At 37.6% G+C, this 26,542-nt stretch overlaps 1 protein-coding gene across 1 annotated transcript in view; it reads right to left on the reverse strand.

Annotated features, from left to right (window-relative positions):
- LOC105825207 (PH and SEC7 domain-containing protein 3-like) overlaps positions 1-26,542 on the reverse strand; it is a 254,323-nt gene that overhangs the window by 26,522 nt on the left and 201,259 nt on the right. The window contains exons 5-7 of the mRNA XM_012662911.1: positions 4,103-4,297; positions 3,902-3,982; positions 1,271-1,394 (exon numbers count right to left, since the gene is read on the reverse strand). Coding sequence (XP_012518365.1) covers positions 1,271-1,394; positions 3,902-3,982; positions 4,103-4,297 — 400 coding nt within the window. The remainder of the gene's footprint in view (positions 1-1,270; positions 1,395-3,901; positions 3,983-4,102; positions 4,298-26,542) is intronic.

Here is a 26,542-nt window from a genome sequence, read left to right on the forward strand (position 1 = left end):
CTGAGTAGCTGGGACTACAGGCACGCGCCACCATGCCTGGCTAATTTTTTTATATATATATTTTTAGTTGTCCAGCTAATGTCTTTCTATTTTTAGTAGAGACAGGGTCTTGCTCTTGCTGAGCTTCCCACAGTGCTAGGATTACAAGCGTGAGCCACTGCGCCTGGCCAAGACAGCCTATTTTTAAAAGAATAAGTTTTTTACTATAGTAGGTGATTTCTATTATCAGTCTCTAAGCAGATACTACCAAATGCTTAAAAATATATTTATTCCAGTTCCATTTTATTATCACATTATCTATATACATTTAAAACACATTCCTCATAAGTATTTGTAAAACTCAGCAGCCAACTCTCAAATATGTTTATCAACAGCCAATTCCTTATTTTTCCCAGCAATGTCAACATATTTTTAGATCTGAAGGAAGTTCTGATGAAAACAACCCTCTTCTGTTTCTTTCATTCTCCAGTCAACGCTAAAGGTAATAGAGATAGTGAATAACTGGTCCAAATTGCACCAGTTTACAGATAGGAATGTAACCCTAATAATCAGATGATGAACTAACTGCAGCTACAGCTTGGGGGACAGAGGGAAGGGCAGGTGCAAACACCTTAGTCAATACCAAGTACACTTACCCAAGTTAATTGGCAATAACGAAGCTAAGAGATAAATACTATTTCTTATACACCTGGTCTCAGTGATTTATTTGAGTTTAAAAGTTTACGCAAGGTTTTCCAACTGCAACTGAATGTGCTTGACTTGAAACTCTGAAAACTTGGCTTTATTGCAGGAATTGGAATGGAGAAAAGACCTCTCCTTTCATAAGGCAGGTCAATGATTAAGTAGTTTACAATTAAATAGTTTTACTACATAAAAATGGTACAACAAACATAGACTCATAGTTCATTAAAATCACAGATGAAAGTCAACGGTCAGTGTTATTACCAAACAAAAGCACGAGAGACACAACTTCCAAGAATATCATGCTGTTAATTAAATATTATGCTTTTAAAGAGTAGTTAATGGCATGAGAAAATGCCCACAATGAAATAAAAAGACAGTAGGAAATAAAACTTTGATGATTCCAATTTGACATTAAATATTATATAAATAGACTAGAAGGAAGTCAAAATGTTAATAGTTATATTTAGGTAATTAGAGATACTTAGATGATTTTTTCTGTACAACTTTCTGTATTTTCCATGATAAAATGCAACTTTCATAATAAGGAAAAGAACTATTGTTACAAAAAAGAAATACAAGAATTTACATTCGGATTACCTTGTGAAGCAATGGTATTTGGGTTGCAATGAAAATATCTATTGGAGAAGTGTATTAAAACTCTCTCTCGTTCTTGAGTTTCTCCCACAAGAGAAAATGCTTTAAAGAAATACCTAAAAAAGAATTGAGAAAAAAGTGAAGTTTAAGAAAATTTTAACCACCCTATTTATGTTTGACAGTTAAAGTGGATTTATACAAACATGAGATTAATTATACAAAAATATTATACAGTTCTCTCAAAAAAAAATCACTTCCTAGATGGTCATTCAATATAAATATACATTTGTATTTAAATTCTGTAAGATATCAATGTAAAAGGTGACAGCTTGATACAGGGGTGTCAAAACAAGAAAATCTTAGAAAGGTAGGTCATTACCCATTATGAGTAAGTCTCAAGTAGCTAATTTTAAAAGGTCAATTAAAAAAACCAAAGAACACTTAAGACTCAATGCATAATCATACAGGCCATGTTTTAAAACTCTACACACATCAGGATTCTTTTGTCATTTTGTTACATGTAATCTCCACTAACCCACTAGCAAAATTATAATTACAATGCCATGTGCACATTTCTGTTAATTTTGTCCTATCACACTTTATTATTAATTTGTTACATGAGGAGGCAACTGGGAAATAAAACCCTAGTTTATTCCTTAAATTATGGAATAATTTATATATAAAACTTTTTAAAATAGGAAATATGCCTAGAACCACCAATTAACCAGTCAATGAGAGGATGGTTTATTACAGATCAATCCAGATGACCCTCACTTGACAACACAGATGCATTTTGCTAAATATGAGATGGGAAGCAAAAACATCATTTAAAATATACTAAGAAATCTTACAATACATACTATATATATATATATACACACACACAATAAACCTTATTTCTATGAAAATTTTGGCTTCTTCCTTATTATAGATATATAGTTAACCTAAATTATGTTGATTAAACTTTAATCTTCCATAACTGTAATAAACCACATCAGAATGCAAAGCAAAAATGTAGATCTTTGCTCCACTCTTACCTGTTTTCATGAGAAAACTTTTGAGTACCCTTGATGCATGGAAAGAGCCACAGAATAAATCACTGTAGTACATTCTAATCCGAACACTGTCAGTTTACCTCCCCAGCCTGAGTTTCCTAATTTGTAAAATTAAAGGGTCATACTAGATGATCTCAGAATTCTTCCAAGCACCAGCATCTTAAAAATAAATAGTTTCTAAGGTTAAATGCTGACTGGGTTTTACCTTCCGCTGCTCTTAGAAATTTGCAATACAATATAATGTGAAAAGGATCAATGTGTTTGAAACATCTTCATTTGGAAAGGTCAGCAAAAAGTAGATACTGTTGGGAAACAATTTTACAGATACTTTCCACTGATTATTATGTTATGTTCATTTTTATTCCACTCAAGAGTTAATTCCAAAGTATCACCTTAAAAGGCAATTTGGGTATAGTAAGCAAATGCTTAGAAAAAAAAATTCTGTAATTCAACATCTGTAAACTGTTTTTTTTTCTTTTTTTTTTAACTGATCATTCAAAAACCAAACTCCTTACCCAAAAGAGCTGAAAGCAGGGTCTCAAAAAGATATTTGTACACCCACGTTCATAGCAGCATGATTCACAATAGCTAAAACGTGGAAGCAACCTGAGTGTCCATAGATGGAGGAATGGATAAGCAAATGGTGGTATATCCACTAATGGAGTGTTATTCAGCCTTAAAAAGGAAGAAAGTTCTGCAATATGCTACAACACTGATGAACCTTGAGGGCATTGTGGCAAGTGAAATAAGCCAGTCACAAAAAGACAAATACTATATGAGTCCTTTTATATGTGGTACTTGGAGTAGTAATCATGCAAATGAAAAGCAGAATGGTGATTGCCAGCGGGGGAAAGGTGGGAAGGCGGAATTACTGTTTTACAACATGCAAAGTTATGGAGATGGACGCTGGTGATGGTTGCACAACATCGTGAATGTATTTAATACCACTGCACACTTAAGAATGGCTAAGATGCTAAATTATCTTATGCGTATTTTACCACAATAAAAAAAATTGGAAAACAGAAAAACTCCTACAGATTCCATTTTGTTCTCCAGATTTGCTTTGCCACCATTCTTCACTATGCCATCTGGACTTGGGCTTACCCTTAGATGTAGAATATTAATTTCTGTATGATTTCATAAAAACAATATGTTTTTCTTACTCCATGCTATGTTTAATATCTACAATACAATCTAAGTTCACAAAGTACAGGTTGAGCATCCCAAATTCAAAAATCTGAATTTCAAAATGCTCCAAAATCTGAAACTTTTTGAGTGCTGACACGATGCTCAAAGGAAATGTTTATTGGAGCATTACAGATTTCATATTTTTATATTTGGGATGTTGTCTGCTCAACTGGATGAGTATAATGTAAATATTCCAAAATCTGAAAAAAAATCCCAAATCCAAAACAGTTCTCGTCTCAAGCATTTCAGATAAGGGATACTCAACTTATAACTGAAGGTTCAAAAAAATAAAAACATATTCTAGATATAGCACATTATGTTCTCCACTAAGAATCAATCATTTGGAGGCAACGAAAAATAGAAGTAATGTTTAATCATACCTGAGAGACTGATCCAACGTCATTCCTGTAAAATCAAAAAACTTCAGATACTCTTCTGCAACTAGTTTGCTAAATTCATTGCTATAAATAAGAAAAAAGAATAGACTTGGTTATTGGAATGGAAGCTATTAACATAAACACAAACACGCCCACACAAAATAGGATAAAACTCAGACAACACAGCCTTGGGTCAGAACGTACTTCTTGCCTAGGTGTTTTGCGACGTCTGATCTTTTGAATCTGTCTAGTTGATAAAGGCGTTTGGCCAACCTTTTGGCTGCTTCCACGTTGCTGCTGGTACCATTACTGAGATTTTCTGAGGTCTCCTTTTCCACAATTTCAGTGCTCCCCATTTCAGAATGAGCCTCCAGCCGAGCTGTTTTCACCCCAGCATTGCTGTGAGAGTCGATAAAAGAGAAAAACAAAATAATAGAAAAGATTTTTCTTGGATAGCAAAAAAGGAAATATTAAATCTGATGAAATTATCATGATATTGTATAACCAACCAAATGAAAACTATTTTAAATGAGATCATTTTATACTTAAATATTCAAACAAGTATTTTCAGCTAGTAAATTTCAAAGGACTCAAGAAATAATTGCCTAAACCCTAGACAAGTGTTTCTCAAAAGTTTTGGTCTCAGACCTTTATATTCTTATTATTGAGGACTTCAAAGAGCCTTTGTTTATGTGAGTTATATCTCTTGACGTTTATCATATGAGATATTAAAACAGAAGAAATTTAAATATAAATTCATTTAATAAATCCATATCATAATATAAATACTACATTTTTATTAAGTGTAACTATATTTTCCCAAACAAAATTTAGCAAGACAAGAGACTGTGTTTTCCATTTTTTACAAATTTCTTTAATGGCTGACTTAATAGAAGACAGCTGGATTCTCAGAGCCACGTCTACATTCAATATTATTGTGGCTGGAGTATATTAAGAAAATCTGGCCTCACAAAGATATCTAACTAGAAAAAGGAGGAATATTTTAATATCCTTTCCAGATAATTACACCTATTCTTTTTTAATATGACACCAAAATAAGTGGTAGTCTTTTTCCAAAATAAGAGAAATGGTAGTCTTTTTAAAAGTTAATTGCGACATAGAATCTAAACTCATGTCAATGAACTTTTTGTATTCTTACATTAAAATCTGTCTTATAATTTGAATGGATCTTTTACTCATGCATGATTTTGTAACATCACACATTGGTCATCTGCAAAATATTTGACACATTTCTTTATACAATAAAAAAACTGCATTCATTAATGTTACTACCAGTATCTTCAGAAAAGTCTAAGTATTGGGAAGCTGCCGAACATTTGGTAGCAGATATAAGTTTTCCAAAATTCTAAGTTTTGATCATAAACCTTAACTTTCATCATTGGCTATAAATATTGTCAGTTTTCCTTAAAGCAATAGGCTTAAAATATTCATTCTTGAAAAAACGTATGCCGATAACCATAGTCTGTCAGTCATTCTTGCAAGGAAAAAATGACTTTCCGTGAAAAAAGTGACTAGCTTATCGCCCCAACTCAAATGACGTGTACATGCTTTTCCTGGAATTAGCCATCAGGCACAGGACTGCTTTATTCCCATTTCATCACACATGAAATTAAAGACACGAACTCAAGTGCTGAGAGGTAATAAAATTAATCTGTACTGGCTTCACCAAGGACATTTTTAGGTGAAACTGGCCTTGTTTTTACTTTGAGTGCATGGCAGTGGAGAATGCAATGATGACGAGATCAGTTTGGTGCCACTGCCTGGATTTCTGCTAAGGCCCCTTCTATTGCTTTGGTACCATACAGTATCAACACGGAGAAAAAGGAAAATAATAATGTAGTAATTAGTATAAAGTAACTTTGACCTCGCACACCTACCGAAGGAAGGAAGCCTCACAGGCCACACTTTGAGAACCTCCATTTTAGACGGGAATCAAACTACAGCCTGTGGCCAGCTCTAGAGCATGACCTCATGCATTTATCACACTAAAACCAATGAGGAAACATTAATTTCCAAATCTTCATTTTAACTTGGTAACAAAGACATGTTCATGATAAAATACTGTGCTTAAATGGCCTTCCAATACACTCTTCCAACTGTAGACTCTAAACCAGGGAGTCAGAATTTTTCCATCAAGAACCAAATAGTAAATATTTTAGGCTTTCAGGCCACATAAGGTCTGTGTCACACATGCTGTTTTGTTGTTGTTTTGTTACAACCTTGGAAATCATAAAAGCCATTCCAGGCCGGGCTGAACTAGGCCTATGTACGGGAGTTCACATCCCTTGTTCTATCCCAAAGTTCTTTAACATGGCCTGCATTATAAGTAACCATTTATTACTTAAACTAGGACTCTCTGAAGAGGGACAGTGATGATAAAATCATTAAAGATAATTATAATAGTTACAAAATAAAAAAAAAACTATCATCAATAAAAAATAGTGCTGCTAATGGGTACATAATTTCTTTTTGGGGTGATGAAAACATCCTTAAGATAGTGGTGAGGGCTAAGCAACTCTGAATATGCTAAAACCACTTAATTTTATACTTTAAAAAGGTAAACATTATAACTCAAATTGTTGTATTTTAAAAAATCTGAACCTAAAAAATGTTATACACTTACACCATGTAATAAATGATAAAAAACCATTGTAGCAAGAATGAATACTTTTTTGTTGTTCACTTACTTATTACTTCCTTTGCAGTGGATGCCATTTGGTGAACATTTATATATATGCGACACAGACATCTTTTCTCTTGTGCCCATTCTGAATGATCTCCACATACCACTTTCCTAGACATTCTAAGAATGAATACATTTTTAAGCAGAGCTGCTCAGCCTTTATCTTGTCATTTATTCTACCTCAAAATTTCCCATTTCCCACTGATCTGTCAAGGAAGTGGTGGCCTGGCAGCTTCCCTGTCACTCAGCATGCAGCTAGGGCCACTGCACAACCAGCTGGTAAAACAAGTAGCTGCAGAGCCCCATCCTTCCCCAGCTGCCCCCAGACTTAAAGGAATTAACTGTCCCTAGCAACTCCTCTCTAAGCCAAGCACACTTTATCAGCAAGTACCCCCAAACTGCCCTTGAAAGGGAGCTGAAAGAGTAGGGGAAAGAGAGACAGTTATCCCAGATTATCTCTTAGATTCAACTACGTCAAAACATCAACTCACACATTCCCGGATGAGACCACGGTTGAAACCAGTAGTCCAAAATGGAGGTCTTTTAAACTCATGCTGGCTTATTTTGCTGCAACTGTTAATGATAATGCTTCATTTTAAAAATGTCTAAATCAAATACTAAACCACAGTTGATGCCAAGGCCAGAACAACAGGCATAAACTGGAACTGACCCAGGAAGACCAGGGTAGGTGGGAACTCTCCTTAAACAATAAGACACTTTAAACAATTTTCTCACAGAAAATATCCACCAATTAAAATAAATTGCTTCATTATGATAAAATGAAACCTAAACCTTCCCTTCATAGTGTCAACATTACTAGTCAGTTTTGTAAAATTTATCCTATCAGAAAATGCATCGTTAATTATTATCTATAACATACCCACGACAAGTAAACTCGTAGTAGAAATTCGTTTTAGGCAATTCATGATTACTTTGTTTTCCCACATTGGCGATGGAAATGTAAAATATTTACTCCAAGAACTGTAATAATTACAATCAAGTAATTTTTATAATTATAAAAAATAAAATCCCTAGAGCTGTGTTTCCATGCACTCTTTTCCTCTATATAATAGCTATCGTGTAGTAAAAACAAATGTCAAAGAAAAGATTTTTCTTCTCAATTAAACTGCTACTTATTGCTTACTTCTCAGGGCAAATTCATGGCATTTATTTAATCATTCTGTGCAAACAGTGTAATTATACCGCATATGTAGTACTGGCCCAATTTTGTTCAAATACAAGAGGCTTATCCTAAGGAGCACACATTTAAAAATTTACTACTCAAATCATTCCTATTTCTCATTCTATATATTTGCCTCTTCTACTGTCCTGCCCAGTGCAGTTGATTTCACCTAATTTTCCAAACATTCACAAGGTATAATTTACAAATCTGTGCACATCAGACTTTTCTCGATCTTCCTTAAAAAAAAAAAAAAAACAACCTTCAGTAAAAGGAGAAAATAAGGAATAAAGTGAGGACAAATACCTCGGTTATTGATGGTTTCATTCTGTCGAACTTATGAGATTACTTGAACGAGAACAAAAATTGCTGGTTTTAAATCAGAAAGCTTGGCAACATGATGGCAGTTCAAACTCACCAGCAACAATAGAGACACCAAGAGTCCATCACACCCCCTGGGGCGTGCCTGGGCCACACTTTCTCTCCCGAGCCCATTTCCAAGACTCTTCACCCTGCAAGTCCAGTGTCTGCTGATCCGAGTGGCCTTCTAAGGACCTGGCTCCCTGTGAGGTCACATTACTATGACCTCACATTCTCAGAATGTTTATTGTTGGGGTGTCTGTAATCTTTTTACAGCCCCAATAAAAGCAGGAGCCAGAACACAAGGGCCACTGTATATTAGGGACATAAAAAACAATGTAGCCCAGCCTTGCTCACACTTGAGAAAGCAGACTGAAGGATCCCTCTCAGAGGGGATGACACCCCGTTTTGTTTCGCTGAATACACAAGACATTGTCCCTCTAGTCTGCTGAGTATTAGATGCTTTTGGTAGTTCGGATTTTCCTTTTTCTATAGATCAACTTTATTTCCCCTAATTTTCTCTTTTTATTTTTGTTCTTTCTTTTATTTTTTAAACCAGGTCTCAACTCTGTCACCCAAGCTGGATTGCAAGTGGCGTGATCAAAACTCACTGTAACCTCACACTTCTGGGCTCAAGGGATCCCCCAGGTCAGCCTCCTGGGCAGCTGGGGACTACAGGTATACACCATCGTGTTTGGCTATTTTTTGTAGAGACAGGGTCTTCCTCTTTCTCAGGCTGGTCTCAAACTCCTGGCCTCAAGTGATCCTCCTGTTTCAGCCTCCCGGAGTGCTGGGATTATAGGCGTGAGCCACCATGTCTGGCCTGCCCTATTTTTCTTGATCAAATAACCTTACAGGCCAGGCATGATGGCTCAAATGAAGGATCAGATCACTGAGTCTGATTACCAGGCCTTCTTATAACCATTTCCCGGCATACGGGAAATGATAGAGGTGGGCGTCACAAAGAAATGTAGGCTGTGCTCACACCCCCCTTACACCTGTTTGTTCCCTTCTGCTGTTGTCATCACCCCCTCACCCACCACGCCAAATTCTGCAAACTCTTACTGACCCTACAGAGCCCAGTTGAAATCACAGCTTTTCTAAGAATCATACTCTAACTCTCCCTGCTGCATTCTCAGAGCACTTAATACAGACCTTTGTAATAGCGCTGCTTTTTAAAAATCCCATCTCTCACATACTACTGTCTTGAGTTCCACTCTGTGTCTGTATCCGGAGAACAGGCTGAAGTTACTCAATACATCTGTTAAAAAGTGCAAGGACAGAGCCATCCACTGGGTCCACTTCCCCCACTGTCTTCCATGCTATGCTATTAAGAACGACACGCAGCGCTGACTTTCTAATTCATTATGGCTAATCCTGGAAAGTTCTGGATAAACTCACATCAGCAAAGGTAGCAGATATATTCTTTTATTTCATATTTACTTTGAATTTTTTAATTTTTTAAAATTTTATGTAATTATAATAAAACTAGGACACAAAAATCAATTAGGCTAAGGTGTCAAAAGTCCCCCACCCTGCATTTATAAAGTGTACCCTGAGAGTCACACGTAGAAAACAACAGTCACCTAGTTAAATTTTGTTTATAAACTAAGTAAAGGCAAGTCATAAGAATCCTAAAGAATGGGAAGAAATGACTTTAGTTGCAAGTGGAATAAAAGGACCAGAGCGAGCAATATGACCCCTTTGTCATTCTTCAAGCAAGGTGCATTTTCTGGCTTTTTAAAATGTGCCAAGCCCTTTACAGTAAATATCTCATTTTAATGACAATCAGAACCTCCTAGTATAGTTTCTTCCAGTGACTTTTAAAAGGCATCGCTCTGGACAGATGAATTACAAAAAGGCATCCCCTGCCAGGGCTGATAGTTGAACAAGTAGAATTCAGGGCTTATGTCTACTTCTTACACAGTAATACCCTCAGTCACCCTTGAGGCGGTCCAGAGAAGTTATGGAGTGAGCAGGACAATCACCACCTCTAGGCCGCAGGGTTAAGAAAGCACACTGCAGAACTTCCAAGCAATAGCTCACCTAACAATTCAGAGTTCACATGAAAATGACTGAGGCCCAGAGACAGGACTCTGGACTCCAAATCCAACACTTTTTGTCCACAGCACCATTGTCTAGAGCAGAGACGGCTGTCAATGACTGTTGACAAAGTCAGCTTTCCTAGAGGGTGGGCTCAGTCTCTACAAATACTCTGGGCAAGTATTTTTCAAGCAAACTAAAAAAAAAAAAACACGACACAGAGAGTCTAGTTGATGGAAAGGGGACCCCTCCCAGAGGCCCAGAAATTTCATGGAGAGGATGAAGCGAGAGGCAGGGCAAACCAGCTGGAAGTTTCAAAGGGGATCCTTCAGTGTCAGAACATGACCCCGCCTACAAAGGGAGGGGATGAGACCAGAAAGAGCCAGAGATGCTACTGAATAGAAACAAAAAAGTCCTCCCTCTACTTTTTTCCCCCATTGAACATCTCTAGAGAGATGAGGCAAAGTGGTTACAGCTTTTGGCAAAACTATATAAATACAAATCCGTATCTTATTTCATTAATTCCTAGACACATTTTACATTTCATAAGTCTTTGAGATTAGGATGGTCTCTTTTGCAGCAATTAGTACAAGCTTTGTCTGCTAGGTGGCTGTCAGGTGTTAATTGCCTGTGTGTAAAGGAAAATTATATTGTTGGTTTAATCTTGATTTAATTGATGTTTGCAGTATCTTCAAAAAAAAGTTATGCTATGAGTTGGTATTGAGAAAAGTATTATGTCTGCAGAAAATGAACAAGAAATAAGCACCCAAAATAATTCTTACATAAAAGCTTTTATGTTTAAGAATTTAGAAATTCCAAGTGTTAAAAAGGTTTGTATCATAGTTAATTGGTGGCCTATTATTTTCTGGTGGTACTTAAAGTCATGATTTCCCCCCCAATCAATAGCATCGTCAATTCAAAAAAGTCTATGCCTGTTTGTTTTTATTAGTATGGTCATCTCTTGGTATCTTTGAGGGATTGGTTCCAGGACACCCCCTCACCCTGTGCATACCAAAACCCACAGATACTCAAGTCCCTGATATAACATGCGTAGTATTTACACATAACCTATACGCATCCTCCCCTATACTTTAAATCATCTCTAGATTACTTACTACCTAATATGATGTAAATACTATGTAAATAGTTATACTTTATTGTTTAGAGAATAATGACAATAAAAGTCTGTACAAGTTCAGAAAAGATGTGACCATTTTTTCCCCCCTCTGAATGTTTTCAATCTGCAGTTGGTTGAATCCCATGGATATGAAGATCCAGCTGTATCCAGTTCTCTTAAAATTCAGTAACATTTAATTTCTATGGCCAACTGCTCAAATAACACCACTCAGAAGTCACAGAAATTCTAACTGATATCATTTAAAATACTATTTGTCAATGTAGCTAAATGCCAATGATATTTTTAAAGCATAGCTATTGTCCTCAGTACACCAAGAACACAGTTAAGTATCAAAATTTTATCCACTTCCAAAAAAAAAAAGAAAAAAGAAATCATACTAAGTTCCAAAAAGCTAAACCTTAAATTAAGGTTATGGGTAACTATTCCACATGAAAAATGAGTAAATGGAGTTTGAGTGAATTAGGTAAGACCGTTATTTACAATCAATGCTTAACAAAATAAAATAAAAACTCTTGGGTTTTTCCTAACACACTTCAATATTAATTGTTTTTCTCATTTATTGGTCAGTTTCTGTGGAAATGAAGAATATTTCACCAGCTAATTCAAACACTTCTGCAGGTAATATTAACTAACCATGTCACTCTAATTCCAAAATTTTGGCACCCCTCTCACACACCTACTTCTATACCCGTGACTTCAAATAATTATTTTTATTTTGAATCATAATGTAGTCCATCACTTCAAACTTTATCTTTCAATAAGAGGGTAAACAAAACAAAACAAGTCTCCTAGGGGACAAGTAACCTCCATACTTTAAAAAAAGTAATCTGAGTTTTCTTTAACTTTTAAACTCCCACTGCAGAGTCACAGTGCACGTTAGTACTCTTAGTAAAGACATTAAAGACTTAAAAGTCCTTCAAAGAAGAGAGTTTGACTTCGTTTAACCTTGATGAAATCTTCTCTTTTGTTTACTATCCATTTACTTCCCATCTGTTCTACATGGAATGCACCTTTGTGAAACATGTATTCAAACTTCCTGAACTATTAGATTTATACAATAACATGCTTTTAGTACCACAAAAACTTTGGTTTAGAAGGGGCCATGGGAAAGTCATAGGTGATCTGTGTCCAATAAATGGTCCGCGCTGGGTGACCATTAGACTTCAGAGAAGCATAGCAGAGGGAGAAGATCTGCCTTCCTAAAGGCAGCATCACACAGAGCCCTAGACACAATCTGTCCTCTATTCTCTCCATTCCTCAAAGGATGTCACTCAAGCATCACTTAAGAACCTGTGTCATCTCTTTAATAGTATAGTCCATCCCCAAAGTGTGTTTTTAATACCCCCCTTCTCCCCACTGAAGCTGGACAAATATACTCTTAAAAGCAACACTGCACTTTGATGTAACAGTCAAGTAGAAATATCGTCAAACCCAACTTTGAAAATGGCGAGAGTCTGTGACCTGGCTGTCATGTCCTGGATAAAACCGTCTATCCCAGTGCCAATGTCTCCCTAGTGACGGTCTCTGCTTCTTGACCTAAATGCCATAAGGTGTCAATGTGAACCACTTAGTGATTCCCAGCTATCTGCTGCAAGAAGCTGCGTATCAGAGATGAACCCAGAAAACCGTTTGTGCTCACATTTTATGACTTTCAGAGAGCACCCTGACATTTCAGAATGAAATTCATCATAGAAACATAATATGCTGACCTCACTATAAGATTAACCCTTGGTATATCTTGTCATTCTTCACAAACAAAAATTACACAACAGATGATCAAGTTCAGATATTTTAAAGATTACTGCACAAGAATATTTACTTAATCATCCTTTTCCCAGGTCCTGATACTACTTAAAATTCCTATCCTAACATATATGCTCACTCAAAAGTGAGCAATCAGTCCAGTCAATCAGCTCTATAAAGTTTTTATTTTAAGCTCTATTCTCCAATTTCATTTATGAGGTGTATGATAAGTAATATCATTCTGGTTTTATAAAGAAGTTAGAAAGGAAGGGAGGGAAAAAAAGAAGGAAAAAACCCCCCTTCATGCCAGTAACTAGAAAAACACCCAAGAAGCCAAAATAAACCTACCAGTCTAGGACTTCCACTCGGAGGATACGCTCCTTTCTTCGGAGATTGTAGAAAATAGAATTTTCTTTGGCACTATTCTTAAAATTCATTTTTAAATTCCACCTTCAACTATAGTCAGTATCATCTAGACAATCTCAGTTTCACATTCTGAACTGCTATCATTTTGGAACTGGGGCTGATAAAATAAAACCTAAACATCCTGTAAATCAACAGTCACCAGTCCTACCAAAAGATCTTTACCCCAGCAACTCAAAATAAAAAGAACTAGGAGCCAAGTGGCAATACAATAATAGCAAAGGTGTGAATTCGCCCTTCCCCTTTATCCATCAGAGGTGTTAAAAGTGCTGTCCTATTGGAGATCAGACTGGCTTTTGGGATCTGCCACAGGAGATCCTAAATTCTGCAACTTGCTGCAATGTCACCAGCTCCAAGTCACCCAAGAGATGACGTTTCTGCACCTTATCACAGTGTCGTCACATGCTAGTCACTTCAAAGCAACCAAAATACTTGCAGAAGTAACTCCCATCAATATCATTTCAAACTTACCCAAGTTTGAGGGAAAAGCTCATTATTACAAATACCACTACCTGCTCTCTCTCCTTACAATTACAGATTGTGCTTTGTACTACACACACACACACACACACACACACAACCCATGTTCACAAATGTTTTCTAATACACTGGGAAGAAGGCCTGGAAAGCACTATAAACTCAATGGAAGAAAAAAAGTGAGACTCAGAGAGGTTAAGTAATTTTCCTAAAGACACAGGGCTACTTAGATACAAGGCTGAAAGTGAACTGCACCTTGTAGGTCTTCAATCCTAGAGTACGTTCCAGAGTAAACAATCCACTCCCCTAACAAAGACCTTAAATAAAACTAAAAGAAAAGCGAAATGGCTAAGAGAAAAAAATCATGTGTTTGGAGGCTCAGACAGACCAAAGCTGAGATCTTAGGTCCACCAAACTATGTCACCTTCCCGAGCCTCAGTTTCCTCATCTGTAAATAATAAAGACCATAATACCTGCCTTAAAGGGTTACTTTGAGAGGATGAGATAAAATTAGTAACTCAAAAACCATTTTACGGGTAATAACTATTTAAGATTTTAATGGTTTCTGCTTCCTAGAATTCATTTTACAAAATAGAAACAGAAAAAATAGTTCCCCACAACTCCTCTGCATAGATTCAGGGACCGTCTATCAATGTCTAAGGCACATACTTTATTGTGTATGGTAAATGCTACTGAGAAATTTATACCGTTTCCAGGAAGCAGTTAATAAAAACAGACATCAAGATGGCTTTGTTCAATACCTGACTGCAAGACAGATCTCTAAAAGAGGCCAACTAAACCCCTAGTCAGAGTATTGCTAATACACAGTACTTAAACCAGTGTGCCAGGGCATACACAAGTCCAACATGACCCTTTTGGTCAAGTCTTTGAACAAACAAGGGACAAGAGTCACCTTCTTCCCATATGTCCCCCAAAACAGTATTCCATAAAACTCTAGAGCTCTAGGCTCTGAAAATTAGAGCTATTTAAAACACACCCCACCCTCCGGCTTTTTAACTTCCCAGCATTTCTCAAACTTATTTGACCATAAATCCTTTTATGTCTAGAGAAATATTAATATTAATGGAGTTTGGGAAACCCTGTTTTGCTGCAATGCTGTCATATACTGGTGCTGTTTCTCAAACTGACGTGTGCATTAAAATCATCTGGGAAACTGTTATAAAGGCAACTTTTCCAGCCTCAACTCGAACCAAAAGTTTGAGAATCAATGGGTTAGTTATATTTCAAAAGACATCCCAGTTTACAACAAATTTAGAAAACTGCTGCACCAGTAGGTTTCGAGTTGTCTATTGTGTCACTGTGAAGACCACCAGCTCCCAAACTTCAGTGTCTGGGAAGCTTGTTTAAAAGATGCACATTACTAGGCACCAGCCCCGAGGAGTCAGATTCACGGGTCCTGGGGTGCAGCCCAGATCGAGAATCACAACTGAAGAAGGTATATCTGAAAAATTAATGTTCACTGCTGGCTATTAGCATCCTCCATCCTAGCCATCTTGTATTTTACTAGAGGGTAAGTAACAATTAGAGATAAGTGTTAGGAATTAAATCCTGTTCATTGGTAAAAAACTAACTCAGAGGGTTTCAATATTATTTTGAATGAAGATGATTTAAGATAAGGAATTATGATTTGTACTTTGAACATTACTGCTTTCACCGATATTTTTGATGGACTGAGAGAGACCTATGAAAACCCGATCTCTTCCCTAGCCTCCACGTGCAGCTCATTGCTGGCTTTAAAGGTATTAGCAGCATTAGAACATCTGGCAGGATCTGGGCAGTGGAGTCACAGTCACCTCATTTGGTCAGATGCCTGTGTTTCCCCCCTTACAGCAAAACATACTGACATGGTTAATTTTATTTGTCAACTTGACCATGCCACATGATACCCAGATATCTGGTTGAATGTTATTTCTGAGTGTGTCAATGAGGTGTTTCTGGAAGAGATTAGCATTTGGATTAGTGAAGTGAGTGAAGCAGAGGGCCCTCCTGAGTGTGGAGTGTGGGCAGGCACCATCCATCCACCGTGGGCCTTAATAGATCAACAAGGCGAGGAAGGCTGGATTCAATCTCTTCCTGATTGCTGAACTGGGACACTGATCTTCTCTTGCCCTCGGAGCTCCTGGTTCTTAGGCCTTTGGACTCAGACTAGAAGCTGCACCATCAGCTCTCCAGCTCTCTCAGTCCTGCAAACTACACCAGTGGATGTCCTGGGTCTTTAGCTTGCAGATCGTGGGACTTCCTCGTTCAACTATGTGAACCAATTCCTCATAATATATCTCAAGATACAAAGACAGATAATCTCATACTGGTTCCATTTCTCTAGAGAACACTAGTACAAACACACTATACCCTTCTCATGAATTGGTGCAATTCTTGGATCCAAACAGAATTGTATCAGCAGCAGTTTGCCTTCTACCTTCCAAAGCCCAACTTCCTATAAGGCTCATCGAGTGGTATAATGTCTTAGTACCTTATTACTACCTTATATTCACTGTGATGTAAATAAGATCCTTCCTAAAGATCTTTTGCACCTTTCTCTTAGGAAAAGAATAGAAATGTTACCATTAAAGGAGGGATGGAGTAGCATTATATACAACTGGTTCCAGTAACATCTACCGTGTTATCTTTGAAGTTTGAAGAACCCATGTCAGCCTTCATAACCTTGGCAAAGGCCTTTTGGAAAATTTTTGAAGATTCTGTTTTTGATTTTTAAAAATCGAATTATGGCTACACACACCCAGCTCAACTTCCATTTTGCTCTCACAACACTGAGATGAATATTTCTATAGCCAGAGGCAAGGTGCCCTCTCTTTTGCAAATGTACTGTAAGTTCTAGGCCTTAAGTGCTGTGATATAATTAACATCAGCTCATACCAAAGTGATGTGAACCCTACGATGGTTTGACATTGTTTTGTACAATGTTAACGTCATAGTTAGGAGCAAAGGGTCAAGAGGAGGATAGAGCAGTCTAACCATCTACAACGTTCCCTCTACTGACGTTCGTTACTCAGCGTGCATCCACACCTTGTGCTAAGCACAATGTGAACAGAGAGCAAGATACACCTCCTAACACCAAGGAGGTCATAGTCTAGTGAGTGAAGACAAACTCTGGGCAAATAACTACAAGCAAGACAGAAATAATAGAGCAACTGGTGCTTCAACTGGAAGAGGTTACATCCTACACAACCCTGAACCAAAAGGTAGCATTTGCCAGGTGGACAGAGACAAAAGAAAGGTTTTCTCAGAACAGAGAATGGCACACGCAAGTCACAGAGGTGTAAAACCACATGGCTTGTTCAAAGCACTGCAAGAGGCAAGTGTAGCCAGACTTCAGGTGCAGAAAAGGGGCAGTAAGAGATGGGTGTAGAATACTCCGGCAAGAGAGTAGTATTTTTTTTTTTTTTTGTAAAGCCAGACTTTAGCCACCCCCCCGCCCCCAAAAAAGGACTAAGTAGGTAAGAAAAATGACCAGATTTGAGGGAGAGAACTAGGTAGCACTATAGAAATGATTGGATTAAATGAGCTGGAATTTATGAAGTGCTTGAAACAGTGTCTGGTATATAAGTGCTATGAAAATGTTTGTTAAGAGGGTGAGACTGAAGACAGGGGTCCACTTAGACCACTACAAGAGTCAAGGTGGTAGATGAAAAGGAATCCATGTAAGGTAATGGACACAAAGCTGATGGAGCAGAATTGTGAGTAAAATGATAAAACCAGTAGAATTTTTTTTTGCCCATTATATATAAGAGATGAAGGAAAAGGAGGAATTGAGAGACTTCAATGCTTCTGACTTGGACACCTGGGTGAACTGCAGTGCCTTTAGCCAGCCTTTAACCAAGATAAGTAGGTCAGACTGTCTTGGAAAGGAGGTAGATAATGTGTTTGATTTTTTTAAAGAAGAAATTAAGTATGTTTCTCATACTTAAGTCACTTGGGTCTCATAAACTCCTTGTAAGGTAGACAGTTTACACTTATTTTAGGGGGGGGAAAAAAAGTCTCAGGGAGGTTAACAAGATATTCCCTGAATTGCAGAATTAAAAGCTGCAGGCAAGTGAACTGGGTTCATGGTTATTCGTACTTTGCAGATTTGCCAAAGGAAACATATCGTCCTCATACTCTAGCTTTCTACTTTTTCCTAAATCAACTGTAGAAAGCAGCCAAAAAAAAAATCCATCAAAAATACTGACTCTAGTCTTGTAGTTGCTAGTTTTCCCACTGAAAGCTTTGTGGTATCTATTTATTAATGAGAAACATCTACTTATTAGTATTAAAGATGCAAGTTTATTTCCAAGTTACGGAAACAACCAAGTGACCACTTTCAAGTTTTGATAACAGAAGAAAGCCATCTTATTGATAGTTTTTAAAAATAACTTCTGTCAACAAACACCTAATAAGAGCCATTTACTGGAGAAGGAGCTGAAACAATTCTAGATTATACTTTTCTTTATAATGAAAAGGCAAAGTACCCAACATTTAAACTTTTGTTAAGAAGCAGATTCTCTATACTATAGAAAAATTAAACATTCATTCAAAAACACAGAAGCAACAAAGTTTTAAGGTTAAGCAGCAACCCAGAAATCTCCAGATATATACCCAATGGGCCTTTAATCTTTTTTCAAATCCAGCCTTCACTCTTCCAGAGTACCCTACAACTAGAATGGATGTCGTTTCCTTTCTCAAGAACATCCCAGTGCCTATAAAGTCCAAACTCCCCAACATGGTGTTCTTAGATTTGCTCCATCTGGCTGATCGAGGCTGGAACCTCATTTCCCTCCACACATGTCCCCTATACACTGCGGCCCCTTTGCTCGGGCTATCCTTTAGCTTCAAGTATCCTTCCTTCTTTGTAGCATAGAGCAGTCGACTCATGCAGCAAAGCTCAAATCAATGCCTCTGTGAAGTCCGCCCAAACCCTTGACTGACATGACTTTATAATCACATAGTACTTTTGTTATGCCTCTAATAGCGCACTTCCTTAATTCTCTTGAAATAGCGTATGTGAGATGAATTAAATGGTGCTCTCAAGTTTCAGAGAAATTTTTATTACAATTTTGTAAACAAACATTTTTTAAAAGGCCTGACAAGAAGAAAAAGTCACAGCCATTTTTCCACCAGAAAGCTCTGAAGACACAATCTTAGTCATTTTCTATTGAATGAATGAGCCTCTGGATCTCACGGACTCCTCAGGCCCCATGGACCTTGCTATGTTACGGCCTTTGGATTCTACAAGTGCTATTTGCTGAAATGTATTCAAGTCCTATTTGGTTTTCCCAGCTATAAACTTCAATGGACCGTATTTGAAACACATCCATTTTGGGTGAATCTTGCTTTACAGCAAGTTTTATTATACACTAAAGCTCCTGGGCATCTCTTTTAGCTATTTCCCAAGAGGACACAGAACACATGCATAATGTAACTGTTTAAGAGAATAACAGAAGTTATCTTCTGCCACCCAAAGCAGAGAAACAGATATTTAATAGGTATCAAAGTATACTTTGGCTTTTATAGCATCAACCAATTTCATTTGTTGGCTTTTGGGCCAATTTTTTAAAAAGTGAGCTAAGTGAAGAACTCCATGGTTGAGAAAGCAGGCAGCGTAACGCAAACGACACCACTTCAGAAGGTGTAGTTGTCCCCTGGGTGCACTGCTCCCACTGCCTGTAAGCATGTAGGTATCTGTTTCCTATTTCAGGGTTCCTTAATCACAGACCAGTTTCTTTCAACCTAAACCATCTCTGAGAACAGAGCATAACATCTTGGGGAAAAGCTAATGCCATTTTCAGGTATGGAAAACCTACAAGAGCCATTTACTGGGGAAGGAGCTGAAACAATTCTAGGTGGCAACATGGCAAAGGGCAAAGAACACGGGATTGCCAGTCAGCAAAGCTGGGCAGAGGCAAAACAACATAATGGTTAAAAGTGAGGACTTGGGAGCCAGATCATTTTGGTTCAAGTCCTAGCCCTGATGTTTGCTAGCTGTGGGAAGCTGGGCAAGTTACTGAACATTTCTCTGCCTCAGTTTGTTCATCTGTACAACTGGACACTAATGTACCTGACTCCAATGCATACAGAAGTGCAGCTAGTATTATCAGTCTGGCCTGAAGCTATAAAGCTCCACAACCTCCAGCAAGTCACTCAACATCTCAGCCTCTGCATCTGTAAAGTGAAAGAATTCCAGTCCTTGTACAGTACTAGAATTGCTCTAAACTTAAACATAGTACCCCCATAACCCAATCTACCAAAATTAGCAGTCTCAACTTGCTTAATTTTATTGGTCATATAGTAATTTCCCATAAAATCAGCTCAATCATCATTTAATTCTCTCAGTTCGACGTTATGTCAAACAGCAGGTTTCCTCATAAAGCCATAATATACAAATAAATGAGATATAGAAAATAGTCAAAAATGTATTTGGTCTTGCTTTTTATATTTAGTTACAAGTTCACAGTTTATAATTTATAATAACAGAATATGATAATATAAAAAATAGAAGTGTGTGAAGGAAGGTAAATTTACTGTAATTTGAGAAAAGCTGAAACCATGTCATAATTTGTTATTCACTTCCGAAAATGTTTTCATAAACTGGTACCATCCAGCCTCACAAAAGCAAACCTGCTTTTCTCTTTTGCCAACGAAACAGCACCAAATACTAACTTTTTGTGCACACTCCTCCTGTTTTTCCTCCTACTGCCTTCTGTCGCTCTGGCTTTTTAAATACAGTCTTTATTATAGGTGGAGTTCCTGCATTTTACGAGCCAGCCTGCCATTTTAGACGCCGTGAAAGCCTAGTGGATGCATTACTGAAGAGCAAAGAAATAAAAGGATAAAAGCATAAAGTACAGGGTTATATTTTCCTTCGTGTCCGAGGTTGCACAGAGTTCATCTATTTTTGTGACTGCCTTTCAAATCCCTCAAAACTCTGTGCTCAACTCCAGTAAGGAGGAGGCAGGCCTTTCCTTTAGTTCTACATAGGTTCAGGTCCAGGTAAAACCAAAATGCTTACACCGTCCCTCGTCCTTTCAACTCCAACTTCCCTCAGGATACTACTACTGCAAGGAGTCAAAGCAGCTCCCTGCAGTCTCTCGAGTTCACCAATAACATGTCAAGCATTATCCTCCACCCCACTTTTAACCATTAATTTAGAAAACACTTATTGAGTGACTACTCACATGTCAGACATAATGGATAACAAGGCAGATACACTCCCTGGCATTGCAGTTGGAGGTTATAGTTGAGTAGCCGATTTTAAAAAGTAATTATAATAATATTATTTTATGAAAAATACAGAGTGCATTAGGAGCATGCAGTAGGACACATAAGTTAGTCTGGGGGCATCTGCCTTCCTGGAGAAAGTGACAGTGAGGATGACACTGAGGATGAGAATGTTAAGAGTGGGGGGTAAGCAGGAAAGCCCCAGGCAAGAGAATAAGACATATTTGCAAAAGCAAAAGCAGTTCACTATCGTTGACGCTATGGGACAGAGTTGAGGTGTACAGCACACAGGGCAGGCAAGAGGTGAGGCTAGAGGTAAGCCACTGCTCATTGTGAAGGCTCCTGCTGACAGCACCCTCCAAACATTTTCTATTCCATTTAAGATCCATTCCGCAATTTCCCATAATAAGCTAGTACCATTTATTAGAAAATAATTAGATAACTAAATCGATCACACATCATCTTAGCAGGTACAATATGTTAATAGTGAGGATCCCATGTGCATTCTAACAGGAACTTTCTAGAGGCAATGCTTTGACCAGAAAGAATGACTAAGAAGTGAGATTTTCAGACTCCAAGACAAGCTAGTACAGCATATCTTTTGGGTCAAGATGGGTTTTCTGCTAGTTTCACTTACCTGTATTTGCTGTATAAGTAGCCAAAGCATTCTGATTATCTAGTCAGAATAATTATCACTAACAACATACAACAGCATAAGACATGTAATACATTCCATTACAATTATTCCGATTCTCACTCTAAAATGTCTAGCACAATAAATGTGAAAAAGAAATGAACGGAAGAGATTGGGAAGGGTAGAAATAAAATAATTACTTGCAGATGTTATAACTGTTTACATGTAAAGCCCAAAAGTATTAAGTAAAAAAAGTTAGATGTAGTAAGATTATAAAGTTATAAAAATATAAAAACAATAGCTTTAATAAACCACGAATGATCAGTTAGAAAACATAATTGAAAAAACAATTCACCAAGAACAAAGTTTATAAAGCAGGTAGGAATAAATTCAAGAAAAGTTCAGAACTAAAATAAGGCTACAAAATTTTGCTGAGAGAAATAAATCAGAACTAAGCACTATGCTCTTGGAAAGAATATTGTAAAGATATTATCTCTCTCCCAAATCCCTCTAAAATGTAATCCAATTCAAGGGAACATAAAAAATAAAACTATAAAGAACTAGAAGGAAATATAGTTGAACAGATAAGTTCCTCATAGAGACTCTACACTAACAGAAATCATGATTTAATCAACAGATTTAATTACATGGCAACACCACCAAGCAAGATTAAAATGATAAATGGGAAGAAAAATACGAGTCCTTTTCATATATAAAGGACTTTTAGCTACCTATAAGAGAAAGATGAATATAACAAATCAAAAAATGGGCAAAAGGCACTGTACTGAACATTCTAATCACTGTGTGCTGGCTATAGAAGCTGTTTTATCCATAGCACCTGGAAGGAACAGGTCCCAAGGGCCTCAATCCTCTATGCTGAGCTCAGCTGACTGGACCAGGAGGGACCACCTGATGAAATCGACCCAATAGATAGCTCCCTCCTAGAAATATGGGACACAGATATCCATGGTCCTTAGATTATGATGGGATCTGGATAGAGAAGTCCTGTATAGCAGGGGCTGAACTAAGTGATGTGGCAAACCAAAGCCAGGGGGAAGGAAGAGTTAGGGGACAGCAAAGACTCCATGAGAAAAGGGAGACTCCAGTATGCAAAGGAAACCAGGAGAGTGGAGCTGGCAGAGAGAAGCAGACCCTCCAGTTCTTGTGTCTGGGAAGTCTGACTGTCCCTTGCCTTCTGTTCCTGGATATAAACCAGGTGCCTGTGACATCCATCTGATCAAACTAGTTCAAGTAGGTTTTCAGTCCACGGGAATCAGAGCCCAGATCAAAACAAACATGAACAAGCAATTCACAAAAAAGGATAAACAGATGAAAACTAGGTATGTAGAAAAAATGTTCATCCATATCAGGGTAGTACAAGTTGAGGCATTTCAATGGCTCTTTCAGCAACTCAACTGGCAGAGATAAAAAGGGACTTAGATAATGGACAGTGAAGTTTGGAAGAAATATAGGTGCTCATATAATGGAGGCAGAAGTGCAAACTGATACGTACGGTTTAGCTTAGTAACTCTTAAAAATGTGCATATCCTAAGAACTAGCAATTATACTTCTAAGCATTTACTTTAAGGAAATAATCATAAGTATACACAAAAAAATTGCTTCACGGTACTTACTGCAGTGCTATTTATAATAAGAACACAAAAGAAATGAAACAAACTTAAAGATTATCATTGTTTCTCAAACCTCATGCATCGATTTCATGACTCTTGCATAACCCTATATCACATGTACTGATTTGCTTAATATTATTCTTTATGTCAGGTCATGATTTTTATTTAACTTATTCTTCCAATGAGTTTTACTGAGTGCCTACTATATGCCAGGAACTATTCTAGGAGCTGGAGATTCAGCAGTGACCAAAACAGACAAAAACCCAGGCCCTCGTGGAACTTACATTTTAGAGGACAGATGATAAGTAAAATATATAGCATGTTGGTGATACGGCTGAAAAGGAAAAACAGAACAGGTAAGGGGAATATGAGGGCTTGGGGCCTGGGGGAGTTGTTATTTTAGAGAAGGTAGCCAGGTAAGTATGCACCAGAAGAGAACCTTTCAAAATGGGAAGTGGGGGAGGGCCACGGGACTCTTCGGAGGATGAGCACCCCGGGAAGAAAGACAAGCAAGGGCAGAGGACCCGAGGTGGAAGCATGCCCGATGTGATCAAAGACAGGCAAAGAGAGAGGCCAATGCAACGGAAGCAGAGTGAGCAAGAAGAGTGGGAGGAGATGAGGTCACAGAGGTATGCATGGGGCGCAGACGGGCCAGACTGTGCAGGGACTGGTAGGTCATGGTAAGGAGTCTGGCTTTGACGCTGGGTGAGGTGAGAAGCCAATGAACTGAGACAACACTGAAGTGGAACACAAGCTAAAAGGACAATGCAATAAACCATAGTGACTCGGGTCAGTTGGACTGTAGTGGCATTAGGAGTGGCAAAAAAGTTGAATTATGAATACACTATGAAGACAGAGCCGAGCAGACTGCTGATATGCTGGATATTGGAGGCCTAGTAAAATCGCCTAATGAGAGAGATGCTGGCGAGGTGTTGGGGACTCCCAACGTCTAAAGGTCTTCCAAAGTAATTGTAACCATGAAATCATGTTTGATGTGCTAGTTATAATTTTATAATACACATTAGAATGCATATATAACTATTAAAACAAAAATGCTCATTCATATATTCCCTACATTATCTCATATCACCAATGATGTCTAACATACTTTGGGAAGTACTCGTTTTAAATAACTTGATATATGTATACTGTACAATACCAGGCAGACATTAATTCACTGCTGTAGATTTTATCTATCTGTGCACACACACCCTCACATACACATACAAAGGCTGGAAATGCGTATACCAAAATGGTAAGAATACTAATTTCTTAGTGAAATAGATATGCTTTCTTCTTTGTGTTTTTCAAATTGTCTTCAGTGAATATACACAAATCATTCCTTGGTATCTAGGAGGCATTGGTTCCAAGACCTTCCTCAGATACCAAAATCATAGATGCTGAAGTCCCTTATATACAATGATATAGCATTTTTGCGCATCCTATGCAAAACCTACATGCATCACCTATGCATACCTTCCCATGTTTTAAATTATCTCTAGATTACTTATAATACCTAATAAATGTAAATGCTATGAAAATAGCTGTTATACTGTATCATTTAGGGAATGGCAAGAAAAAAGCGTGTACATTTTCAGTACACACGTAACCATCCTTTTCTCCCCCCTAATGTTTTCGATCTGCAGTTAATTGAATCCACTGATGCAAACACAGATATAGAGGGCCAACTTTACTTCCATAAATCAAATTCCTTCTTAAGTGTTTTTAATACATATGCAAATCTTGTTCCAGTTAGGTTCTTTGTTTCTGGTTTGATCTGATGGCAATATTTTTAACTAAACATCCAGAAGAAATGAAGCGAAACTAGAATAGAGACCTACGGGGCAAGAGTGAAGAGGTATGTTCAGAAACCAGAAACTGAATTCCAGATAGTAGTGACAGACATAGACAGAGAATCTTAAAAAACCCAGTGGATGCCATACCACGGGCAAAAATCCAGATCCAGAAAGTAAAAGATAGACAGCAAATGTGAGATGCTCTTGAACCAGCCATGATCAATCAAGCTCTTGGTCACTCACTGGACCAGGGGCCAGCTCTCCACTGAAACTTCACTGCTTTGTGGTGAACAAGTCTTCTTGACACATGTCAATACTATGACACTGTATTTTTATAAACTACCCAAATGCTTCTGTGTAAATGTCATCTAAAACATTACCCAGGTAAAGGAAACATTGGCATGTACAAACAGAGCACAAGAGCAAGAAGCAAGTTCAGTAACAATCAGAGTGGCTCTAAAAGAGACTGATTACATTTCTCCTCTCTGTTCTAAAAGCGTTTAACTCTCATAGGTAACTAGGATTAAGTGGAGGTTTTTAGGTCAAACCATTTAGTTCTTGATGTTTGAATACTAACTGGCAAAAGACCATACATGTAGACAGTAAATGAAATGAGACTAAACTCTAAAAGCACTCTGGTCAGCTCCCAGGTGTTCAATTAATTCTCTACCTTGCTTAAGAACGATGACGACTTTTTACTAACCTCAATCAGATCAACAACTTGTTTTATCTTCAAGACATCGCGTTGTACATCAGGCAGACAGCTACCAGGTAAGGGGAGAGTCACTCCAGGATGAAATGACAGAGGAGTGCCCTAAGTACCTGTCGTGTATAGACACAGCTCTCTAATCTCTGTAATAAAGAGCTTAATTACGGATGGTTTTAAGTTATCTCATTGATCAAATGAATCATATGGCTTAACCAGTTAATAATACAGTGAAATCATGTAATGCTGGCTGACACAGCTCACACCTGGATTCACCTTACAGCCCTCAGCAGGGCTTTTAATTTCTAGAACAATCTTCTGCTAATGACAGTAGAGCTTTAGTTTTGTTCTCACCTATAGCTACAGCTTCATGATGTGATCAAGGAACATTAGGTATCAAAAATGACCTGAAGGTCAGCATTGCCTTATCACTCTCGGCAAGTGAAAGAACATGGGTTTCCTTGAAAGGAAATCTGACCTTTCCTTATCTCTTCTGCTCTCCAAAAGCATTTTTGTCATTAGTAAATCTAGATATCATTATTTAATAAATGTATCCTGTCCTCTTTAAAAAAAAAA

Source organism: Propithecus coquereli, unplaced genomic scaffold (assembly GCF_000956105.1).
Source record: "Propithecus coquereli isolate 6110/MARCELLA unplaced genomic scaffold, Pcoq_1.0 Scaffold79, whole genome shotgun sequence".
NCBI lineage: Eukaryota > Metazoa > Chordata > Mammalia > Primates > Indriidae > Propithecus > Propithecus coquereli.